At 35.1% G+C, this 12357-nt stretch overlaps 1 protein-coding gene across 3 annotated transcripts in view; it reads right to left on the bottom strand.

Moving 5' to 3' along the window:
• SH3RF1 (SH3 domain containing ring finger 1) overlaps window positions 1-12357 on the bottom strand; it is an 88892-nt gene that overhangs the window by 18167 nt on the left and 58368 nt on the right. For all 3 annotated transcript variants that reach the window (XR_011141020.1, XM_068942445.1, XM_068942446.1), the window contains exons 4-6: window positions 12103-12198; window positions 7040-7342; window positions 6208-6318 (exon numbers count right to left, since the gene is read on the bottom strand). Coding sequence is in view for 2 of the 3 variants with exons in the window: in XM_068942445.1 (XP_068798546.1) it covers window positions 6208-6318; window positions 7040-7342; window positions 12103-12198 (510 nt within the window). In the remaining variant the exon portion in view is untranslated. The remainder of the gene's footprint in view (window positions 1-6207; window positions 6319-7039; window positions 7343-12102; window positions 12199-12357) is intronic.

The following is a 12357-nucleotide window of genomic DNA, read 5'->3' on the forward strand; positions in this document are numbered from 1 at the left end:
GTGACAGTGCTAACAAAGACACAGCTCTGAACTAATCTTATACTGTCAAGACAGATTAAAGAGCTGCATGATTAAAGCCTTGAAATCTAGAGAAAGCTGACTGAAACTATATTACTATTAGAGACAGTCCAAATTCTTACGCTTATGACATCAGTAGCAAGGTAAATTGTGAAATATGAATATTTTATTAAAAAATATTCTGCTCATATGTAAGACTTCCTCACCAAAGAGGCCAACCGTATCAAACACAAGCAGACATGACCTGCTGAAGAAGTGTAACTGTGTCCTTTTGATACTAATAACTTGGTTGCTTATAAGAACTGCATTACATTTGTTTTAGATTCTAAACCCCCATACATCAAACAACATTTAAAAAATATCTTGATATTCTATAGTGAAATAGTAAGATTTCTGTTTCAATAGCTTTATAGAAGAAATTACTCTCCTCTCCCAATTAGCTTAGATGAATACAAGCTGAATGCAAACATCTAACTTTTTGGCAACTGGTCTTTAGAATATAAATTCAAACCCTTTTTGTAGGTATCTAGATACTTCATACATGGTGGAACTTGTAAATTCTCATTGGGAGACAATTAGGTGGAAATCTTCAAAATTAAACCTATTCATGCACGGTTATCAAGGTGTCACCATTTCACACTTTCAGCACTGCCGAAGAGTGGACGTTGTATTTTATTCATGCGAACACGTAGTATAACTAGAAGTCTTAGCTGCCATAAGGCACCTGCTCTATTCAGGTTCTGCTCCCCTCCCAGTGTCTATTACTATGGTAATGAAACCTGCAGTGTGCAGCAGCCCAATTAAACTTCTAAAGATTTGGCAAGTGCTCAGAAATCTGAACAAACTACCTGATAGGCTTTAGGGGACAAGTGCTCCTCAGCTTGCACTGCTACAACTTAATAAAATAGTTCCAAAAAGCTTTAGCCAAGTTTTCAGGAACCCTGGCATGTAGCCATTTTCGTAGATACTAAGAAACAAATCTACCTCTACCGCACAAGCCAGTTTTGATTTATCCTGAATTTCAACTTATATGTATTTGAAAAAATGCAAGCCCCACATACTCAATAAAATATGTTTATTAAAATAATTTTAAGAGTATTTTTATTTAATGCAATTGAGGGGGCAAAATGCAAATTTCTCGCAACTATGCTTTAGCCAGAAAATGTACTCTCAAGCATATAAAACAGCATATATTAAGCAAGTTTCTGAAATAAGTGATAGTTTTTCAATTAAAAAAATAAGTTAAGTAGTCAAACTGTGTAACGTTTCATCTATATATGTAAAAACCTTCAACTAGCAGCTGTACCCATACTCTCTAAACTCATATATATTTTTCAAGTTAAATGCAGGCTGCGTTCCCATATTAGTCAACTGAAGATCAATAATCAGCTTACCCCAAGAATAACAAAAGGCACAGCAGTGTGCTGGGGGGGTAACCCACAACATTAATTAACTGTCTTTCCTCCCACAACACCTAGGGAAAACATATGGCTTGCACCATCCCCCAAGGGCTAACAAATTAAGACTCGTGTTCAACAAAATTCTTAAACTATAAACGTATGTTACGAAGAGGAGGCCTCTGATACAAAAACTCGTCACTTCTTTCAACTGCTTCCTCTTACCCACCAAAATTACCTTAAATTTTTGTTGGTTACAATTCAGTTAGTTCTCATTTAATCTTCCTCCTGACTCACTCACGCTATTGAATCAGCTGGAACCACATGAAAGAGACCTAAATGTCATCATTTATGCCTCATTACTAATACTTCAGACTTCCTTATATACTTAAACATACAAGGACGATATTTTTTCTTCTATGTCAGAGGGAAAACAAGACCAGAACAAACAGGTATTTTTAGTTTTGGAAGCCTTCAACATGTCAGTGAATGGAAACTGTCCAAATACAGAGCACCTATTTCCGCGAAAAGGCACGCATATTATGATACCATTTCAAAGTCAACAAATTCAATCTTAAAATGTAGCAACATGGACACTCTCAGTCAATCATTGTCCAAAATATTTTTAACTTCATAAGAGAACATAAAGGCAGAATTTAAGTAAGAATGTAACAACAGATAACTTACCTATTTTTCTTCCTCTACAACTTCTGAACGGAAATCTAACTGTGTTGTGGTATATTTCTTCTCTCTTTCTTTTTCTTAGCACAGTTCAAAATATATATTTCCTTTAAGATTCTTTTCAGCAGAATCTATGGCAACTAGACCTCCTCCATTAGATAACTGCCTTATAAACTACACCCAAGAATTTCCTCTCAAGTAAATGAGGCTGACATAATTGTGTGTGCATACTTTCCCCCAATAACTGTTCTACTTGCTATCTGCTACTTACATTTTAAGAACTTCAAATGTACTAAGCACCTGCAAGTTCAGAAATGCCAGTGGCCAAGAAAAGAAGACCAATTAATGCCCCCAAGGACAAAAGTGAAGTGTGAAGTTCCAGAGAACCTCACAAGTGACATTATCACAGCCAACTTTGTCTCAGTATATAGCTACTTCCATCTCAAAGAAGCAAACCTCAAAACCCAAAAGAAGTCAGACTCATTAATGCTGCTGCTAAAGATCTAGTTTGCTGTTATAAAACAAAACTTTTAAATAAATTATCGTAAGATTCCTGAATGCAAGCTAAATTTTGCCTCTAAGACAAGCAATAGGTAAGGTACATGATGATCATCTGACAAAGCGTTCTCATTTCTAATTGTCTCAACTCAGTCCTGAAGTTGCAAATTCCTTACCTCATACAACTTTTGGTATGAAACAGCATCTACAAAATACTATTATGGACAAAATAAATTGAATAAAATTGTCATCTCTTGAACAACTGTACTGTTTCCTAAAAATAACAAAAGTAACTCAACTGAAATATGGTCCCATACGTGTACACAGATAACAGACTCACAGGCTCCTTAGAGCTAGGAATTCATCTCCACTGTCTTAGAGGGACTTACTTTCCAAACAAGAAAGGTCAAAGTATCTCCTCTTAAAAATGAAAAAAGCCTTATTTCTTACAGAGGGTAACACAACACAGCACCTTTTCTTCATTTATAGATCTGGGAAAATAGCAAAGATGCATAAATTCAGGATTACTGTAGAGGAAAATATCCTTCTGTTCTTCATCAGTTAGGAATCATGCTCATGCTCTAATTCTTGCTTTTTCTCTTAGTTGAGGTTTGGTGCGAAGTAAAAGAAGTTGTATCAAATGGTTTGCCCTCATAAAAATCAGTCAAATAGGGTTATAAACACCTAAAATAAGCAATAGGAAGAAGATCCAATTAAAACATCTTCATGGTTAGAAGAAACTCTCCCTGTTCCATTCTAGCTCCCTTGCCATTTGCACAGTATTCAGAAATGAAGAGAAATGCTAAAGGGAGAAGCTTAGAGAAATGCAATAGTTTATACTTACAAATGCAAAAAAATACAGAAACAAAAGGACTCAAGCCAACTGAGCTATTACATTGTACAGTCACAAATGTTCTGTAGCTTAAAATTATTGTTCAGAATGTCAGGGAGGATCTTTCCAGAGCGGCAAATCCAGAAAAACATGAATACCCTTTGCTATCTTGACCTATCAGAACTGTTCCGCAGACTCCCAAAATTAAAACAGGAATTTACGAACCAAGGGGAAAAGTGGAAATAAAAGCACACTTCACAGTCTGTAACAACAAATTGCATCATCTAATATCATCTATAGTAAAAGAACACAGGAACTACCTGACTATAGGCTGTGCTGCCAGCTTGTATTTTAGCCATGCTGACTACAAGTCAAGAAGAAACTGAACATTATGTACAGAACGTTATTGACTTTTAAAATACAGCAGCTCAAAGAGGGCGGCAGAGAATAATTCAGATTCTCAGTGGGAATTATATGCCTAACTGGAAACTTAACCAGGAACCTGGTTATCACAGAGGGAAAGTATCACTACAGGATACAGGACAATCATGAGCCAGGAGTTTCACTCCATGTTGCATTTAGCACTGTAATTTAATTCCTATGGGTACTGATGGTGAGATCTTTTTTGAACAAACTTATGCAGCTAAAGCACCCAAGGTTGCTTAGTAACTTTGCACCAATGCCAAAATAAAGTATTTTCCCATGTTGGGAATCAAAGAAAGAATGGCTGATTTTTAATAACAAAGAAAAATTTTAGTCATGGGGTGGCTGAGGGGAAGAGGGAAGCAACCTCTGATAGAACTTTTGAAATCATACTTTGAAACATGCCTACCCCATCCTCTCCAAGACTGAATATGCTCAGCCACAAATCAAATTTCTTGCTGGATATTTGCAGCATATACATTAACTAGACTCATATTTTCCTTGACAGCAAAAACCATATTGACACAAAGATTTACTTTTCAGTGTGTGCAGGAATTTTTCTTGAAGAACAGGATGAAAGAAATCTAAAAGATTATGCAGGTTTGTATGTAAGCAGCTAGCTGATTCTAGTATTAGGCATACACCTCATATGCAAGCAAATAGCAATCTATATGTATAAGGAGATTACTAGCTGGTTCCAGATTAGCATTCTTTAACAGCAGGATTGCACAGATGGTCCACAGGTTGAAGGAGTGATAAACAATAAAAGGACAAAAAGCATTGCCACAGAGCAACCTGGGCTACTCAGTAAAGCAGGGCACAAGCATACTGTGTGTATAATTGTCAATAACAAGGTCATTTATCTGAGGAACAAAAAACATGCAACACATCTATTTGGATGAGTCACTAACGACAACGTGATCATCATGACATATCGTGGGATCGTGGTGGATATTTAGCTGAACATAAACTTGCAATGCTTCACTCAGGCCAAACGAATAAATGCGAGCAAATTCTCAAGATACAAACATCAGCCTAAGAGGATAAAGGTTGAAGGGTCATACTAGCAATATTTTTACTGAAAATGACTGTGAAGTACTGTAATCAGTTCTGGAATGCTTGTCAAGAGAGAAAATAATAATGAAGATGATTCAGAAAACAACAGAGTAATGCAAAGGATTGAAAACAGTATCTTAAGAGTCCAAAAAAATAGGCTCAAAACAAAAATGAAAGGTGTCAGTTGTGACCAAGTCACAACTAAATTTTTGCTTAAAGAACAAAAAGTTGATAATAGAAGGCTCTTCAGTGTTGTAGACGATGACATAAAATGATCCAAGGGCTGAAAGCTGAAAACAAAACCAGACAAGTTCAGCAGCAAGGCTATTCACCATGTTTTAGCTGTGTTAAAAAATGGTAAGGATAATTAGACATCTCAAAAAGAGTAAGACTTTTTTTTTTTCCTTCAAATTCAAAGCTGCCTCCCCCAAAAGACAAAGATAGGCTCTGATCAGAAATACAGTTTTTGGACTTGAAATAAGAATTAAATTCAGAGAAATGTTATGACCAAACTAAAGGTTCATAAAGTTCCCTTGAGGTCTATGAATACTGGTGTCTACACTCTTTACTGCAGCTAAAACCAGTCTCTGATAATTGCAGTAGGATACAGGACATTCCAGAGCTGGTCCACCACAATCATAGCAAAATAAAGAATTTTAGTTGCTTTTGGAATGAAATCTGGTATTTCTTGAAGACAAGGTCAGTTTCTTTGTCCAAGGAAGGTAACACTGCAATATGCTCCTTCCTTCAAAAGACGGCCATTTGCAGCAGTGTTTTCATTTCCATCTCCAAGATCTTAACCTAGACATGCCACCTATTTTTTGTATCTGCCACGAGGGTGTACACAACCAAAATCTGTGTGTTTAATCAGAAGTAAAATACAGAGTTTTGAAGCTTACTTCAGAGCACCCTGCTAATATTGAGTTTAGTAAGACAAAAAATATCTGGCAGCTGAAGTTTCAAGGTATTTTTTGCAAGAGCGTCCTTGTTTCCCCCACCCCTTCCCAGCTTAATCTCTGACTCACGCTGTAAAGAACCACTGTTCTTGAAGAAAGCATGCTTCTTATGTTTGCTACACAGAAACCACATAGGATAGCTGGGGAGATGGATACACATCACAGGACAGAAGCTATTATGTGTGGCAATAACGCTTTTGATATAGTTCAAGGCATGCTGTTGTATCACATATATAATCATAATAAACCCAGCATTTCAAATAAGTGTATCAGAACTCCAGAAAGGAAAGTGACTGTGGAGAAATAAAATAAATGTGGAGGCTGAGTTTTCTTGAATGCTACTTACACCAAGAGCTGCTTGGTAGGTAACTTCAGATGGGAAGGTAAATGAAGGCCCTGTTGTAACTGGGCTGCTAGGAGGTGGAGTCACAATTAGCCCTGTGGTACCAATATGAACCTGTCCAAAAAAAAAAAAAAAAGAAAGAAAAAGAAAAAAAAAGGTATCAATTTGAGCAGCTTTGTAAGAAAAGCTATTCATGACACAGCTGTACAGTTCCTGGTCAAAATCACCAGCACTCTGCTAATCATAACTTTAGAATAGGAGTTGTCTTCTGTTAGATATTCATGCCAACAAGTACTGATTCATATGCTCGCTTTTCTGATATTTTAGAAACTTTGAAGACAAATATTAAACCAGAAACATGAAACACACTTTTACCAATGTCAAGTTCCATCCCCCCCATAAATGGGGGTCAGATCCTAAAGATGTGTAAATAAAACATATCGGAAATTCATATAATTTTCATGTTCAATTTACCTTTTATTTGCATGTAGTTTGTTTATATTCAATATTATATTCAATTTAGAAGACAATCAAGAAATTAAATTACTCTAGTTTCTGGTTTCCATGGTTTAGCAACAATCTTTGTGGCATTTAAGAAATTAATAACTATAAAAAAAATAAATTTACAAGGCCAAAAATATCTGCAATCATTTCATAAGGAGCTTTGTAAAAAATTTTACTTAAAATTCTCTTACCTTGGAACCTAGCCTATCTGAAAGCATAAGTTAATATTAATTAGATAAAATTAATAATTTGGAGCAAATATCTGATGAAATGAGAAACCTCCATAGTTATTTAAAATTATATAATTTATACTTAATTTCAGGTAAATTACCTGAGAAGGGGCACTACAGGAAAGTCCTGTCAGCTCACTTATGCGGGCTGCTGCAGTTGGGTTACTGGAGCTAATGAGGACAGGAGGACTAATTTCCATCGAATGGCGATTCTGAGAAGACTGCGAAGACTTGTTGGACATAGTGAGGGAGGTAAAAGAGTGCCGCTTTTTGGTGTTTTTCTTAGTATCAGTGTGCTTTTGGGCTGAACTGTTGTGGGCTGCCCCAGAGGTTCCTTCTCCAGAGTCTACAGCAGAGCCTGAGGGCTTATCCAACTCTATCAGCTGCTTGGCTGCTGTGTTGAACTGGAAAAAAAAAACAACAACAACAAATTAAAATTAGTATTTTTGTATTACTCACAAAAATCACCTGAATATAACAGAACACTGCTTTCCTTTTCCTTTTATTCATAATAAAGATTAAATTAAAAATCTTGCAATGAAAAATCGTGACATGTTGATCCACTCTACAAATTAGCCATCAGAGTGACAGGTCTTTCACTACAACCTCAGCGTACTTAGTGGTGGTGTAGGTGGACTACTCATCGGAGGTAAAAATTTAAATCAAGAAAGGGCATTATGCTCTAGTTCAAACATGGATTAATTCAGCAGTATCTTCAGCCTGGGTCATCCAGAAGCCAGAGTAAATCACAGCAGTCCCATCTGATCTTACAATATAAAAGCCTGCATTACAAAACTCCTTGAATGTTCATTTTATTTTAAGCCTTTTTGGCTTTGTTTTTAAATGCAACATAACATAAACCCCAACCTTTGCATGTGGGGTCTTGAAAACATTCCTCCTAGTATCCTTACCTATTTTTGCACCTATCTAACACTAGCAGTAGTGAAAAAGAGGTCTCCAAAATACAGACTTAAGAATATAGTAGCACAGACTAAAGATCCATCTAAATCAACATGTTTACTGCACGACAGCAAGCAGCTATACAAGTACGGGAAAGTAATATGAGAGAAGAAACATATATTAACAATTCTGTGGAAATAAATTCTCATCTTCTAACAACCTGTAGTTGCTGAATTTTCTTATGCGGCGGTTGTACACCTTTAAGTATAAGACCCTAAAATGGATCTTTCTTCTTTAAGCCTATCTAATGAATATTTGTTCATAATGAACTTTTGCTATTTGTTAGTTTGTTATAACAATGTTGCATTAAGTGCAAGTAAATTTTTTCCTCTACAGTAAAGAAACATGGAATCCTACATTTTCTTTTTACAGTTGTTTAGCTTTAGATAAGAGAAAAAGAAAAATGATTTGCATTCTTCACAAAATCATTATTTCCAGAAAATTTTATTCATATTTTAGCGCTACTGTAAATAAGTGAAAAGTTTCATTCTTTCATGAGCTGAAGTAATACCAGCATCAGTCTTCTGAACAAATTAACTAGTGTTAGTATCAATATATACCACTAAATATGAATACTGTTAATAATACTGATAATTATAGCCAGAGAGAAGGGAAAAATCTTTTCTGCAGAAGAAAGATCAGAATGAAAGAAGGAAATTACTTATTGTAGAAGAACTATTTCTATCTTCAGCATATTACTTCTTCAATTTATTTTACCTCTTTTCCCTGGAAATGTCCTAAGACACCTACTAAGCTCATGGAAAGTTTCAAAGCAGTATTTTATTCCAACAAAACACCACTTGAACAGATCACAATCATGAGCAAAGCTGCTGTTAATATTAATTTCCAAAAAGTTTCCATAAAAGTCTTGATGCTATTCTACTGAGTTTAGTATTATTACTACAAAAGACCAACTTTTCTAAGCACTGAATTAGGTCACATTAACAGTAACAGACAGAAAGCTTAGTGTAGTAAGTACAATGTTAAAAAAGCAACAATAACAAACAAACTGTGCTGGGAATCCAACCTTGCTAAAATATACAGACACAATTAAAGATAAACACATTTTGAAACACTCTCTTAGTCTTCTGTACCAAACAAAAGGACTTGACACATCCGATGTATAAGATCTTGAGTTCTCATGCACTAAAATGTCAGATTAACTGATGGACATGATAGTATTAACAACAATGAACTTAAAATTCTACTCTAATGAACACTGTAAATAGATTGCTAGTAGAGTATTTGTTTTCTGCCTTTCTAAAATATTGTTTATAAATAAAACTAGAGGAAATAGACTAATACAAAGATATTTGCCTGTTGTTCATGTGAACTGGGAAAAACAAGAGTTGTCATTGTTTTCTATCTTCCTCTTGACTGAAAAGTGATTTCCTTTCCCCAATTTTTTTTTGTTTTGTTTTTTCTATTTTTCTGGTTGTTCTGTAAGAGTATTAGATGACTTGTAGTAACTTAAATACTTTTTGGATTTGGAGAGCAGATGTGTGTTTATAAAGAAGCAATTAAAAAAAGTCAAATTTGAGGTCTTTCTAGGAAATGCATATTGCACACAACTGTATTCTATTTACAAAAACTCTGATTCCATCTGTTTAGTTCTGATTAAGCTTCATGTTTTGTAATAGAGGAAAACATAAGTGTTATGAACTTAAATATATTGCTTCTAGACTCACCATGCGTACTCGTGCAAGAGCCTGGCTTGCCTGCTTTTAATACAAGCACGTTGAGTCGGAGTCTGTAATAATTATTTAGATATATCAAAAAGCTTACACTCTAAAAATACCATTTTTCTGGTTTCAGTGTTTTCCCTTCTTAGGGAATAGAACTATTTTTTTTTGCAATTTTTTGTATTATTTCTCATTTTCAGAGAGACGCAATAATTTCACAGTGCCATGTCACTACAGATAGAAGTGTATTGTTTTATAAGTCAGTTAGCAAATCATATTTTCATTAACATAATCACTATTAAAAAACCTCTCAATATGTTTTCAGTCCCAGTTTTTTATTACCACATATTTAATAAATGCAAGTGATATAAAGGAGTATAGCAGACTGGCAAATATTGAATCATAAAGTGTTTTTCCAGGTAAAACGTTTTCCTCAAATATAATCAAATAAAGTTCTTCATGGACTTCAACATATTTACAATTTTATTCTGCCACCTGATAGTACAAGAAACACCAGAAGTATCAGACACATATATACTACAGAATAAGCATAACAGACTACACTCATTTTGAAGTTAATGACTTTAGAACATTTCCAGTAAATACAGCTACTAATGAACATTAAAATAAAAAAGAATATAGACTGACATACATATAAGGCAAGGATACTTCCATCGTTATGACAAAAGAAGGCAATGATTACAGGACCTGGAAATACGATTAGTAATACCATATCAAAATTACCTCAAAAACATGCATTCATTTTAGTCTTCAGCATCTTCAAGAATAGCAACATACAAGTTAAGAATGGTTTAATATGCTTTTGTTTGTATCAGCTGCATCTTTTCAAGGAGATAAAAATTGTTACATAATCTCAGAAAATAAAAATTTCAAAGTTAAAACTGATAGTTTTCTGCATGTTTGACTTCTCACAATGTTTCAGTTCAGTATATGCTATAACAATATCACCTATGTGATCTAAAGTATCTCCCTGGGCATATTTATCATTCTCAGTTTCCCGAATCATTTTAATGTGAGAAGCCATTCAGGAAGCTATGCACAATCTTAAAAGGTACATTTTCTTAGTTGATGGAATTTGAAAACTTCAATAGTGAAATATATTTTGTGACTGAGTATCATTTTTACTTGAATTGTTTACAAAAGGAAATCTCCATTTTCCAAACTTCTATAGAAGAAGAAACTGAGTTGTTAGTTAAATAGCTTGCCCAAGTGGCAGCACAAGGAAGAAGCTTTTTCTAACCTGGATAAGTTGGGTGAACTAGTTTTAAAAAGCACCACAAATCGTTGTATTGGTTGAACTGAAGGGGCAGTTAATTGCAAGGAGTTGGGAATGAATAGCCAGGGGTGAGAACTTCTCAAATTGGCTTTTAAAGAGTTCTTAAACTGAAGCCAGAATATCCCTTAGCAGGTTGAAACATTTCCCCCACCCCGGCCAACCATGTGCAATTTCATCTCTCCAAATATATACATCTGCTGATCTTTAAAACAACCTAAAAAAATGAATACAGACTTTTTCCTTTTTCAAATGAGCTTTCTGTGTTGGTTTGTATTTTTTTTTTAGTTAAATTCCTATCTCATCAGAATATTTAGAAATTGAATTCATAGGACCTAGCTCAACTCTTAGTATGGTTACACCTTTCTTCTGTGACCTCAGGTACATATTTCTCATCCTTCTTGTAACATGGAATTATTTCTTTCATCCCTCTGCCTCATTTATTTAAACAAAATCTCTTCAGTGCAAGAATTGTATCTTACCATGTATCAATAGCGTACCTTTCGGGGAAAGGCAAACCCTATTCCAAGCCTCTATACCCTTCTGTAATGCAAATGACAATATTATTGCAGTTGCAGAAACTGTTCTTAATCACCTATTTATTTCTATATAGAAAACAAAGTAGCTGTTTTCATCTATGAAACACTAAATCCTTGGGAAAACTATTTCTCAAGGACTGCTTCTCTCTGTAAACTGTCGTTACCGTGTATCAGAAATGCAGAAAGAGAGGATTTTACCTAAGCATCTATTGGACGTAAAATTCATTGCTTTACTTGCTTAGCAATAGCCAATACTCTCTTACTTTGTAGCTGCGCTTTTTGGTTTTTGAGAGGCGAGGTATCAGGGACAGTGCAAAGCTTACTATTTCTCTGACTTACTGGCTGCTTCCATTTTGTGTGTAAGTGTGGCTTGCGACTGATCGGATGACTCAAAGTATTAACAAGAAAACACAGTGACTGCCTCCAAGTACTTCCATTCTGATTCCATACAATGGAAACAGGTATCAAATGGGTAAGTAAAAATCAAAAGTTGAACTGTTGAGGTCATGAACATTCCCAAATTAAGCACATAGATTATTTAAGGTCTTAGATTACTTATCTCTGGTTGTTTTATAAGGATAATCGGTACTCATTGTTTTAGAAATGCTATAAATAAATTGCAGCAATTCGCTTCTACAAAATGAAATACATGGTGCACACAACCTTACTCAGGGCCCAGCTTTACTCACCTCAACATATGAGATTGGAAATATTCCTATCTTGTCAGCCAACATTCCTTCTGCCCAGTTTTCATCCACTCGGCGGATTACAGTCAGAACATCGTCCTGTGTGAACATGCAGTGATTATGTCTCCCACCTCCAACTAAACTTCTCATTCAATTTCCCTCCATAACACGTGGGTAATCAGGGAAGGCAGCACATGGAAAAGAACAGGTACAGAAGGCATTTCATAACACGAACATGCAGCCTTTGAAACGGAAGTG

The sequence above is a fragment of the Struthio camelus genome, chromosome 4 (assembly GCF_040807025.1).
Source record: "Struthio camelus isolate bStrCam1 chromosome 4, bStrCam1.hap1, whole genome shotgun sequence".
Classification (NCBI taxonomy): Eukaryota; Metazoa; Chordata; class Aves; order Struthioniformes; family Struthionidae; genus Struthio; species Struthio camelus.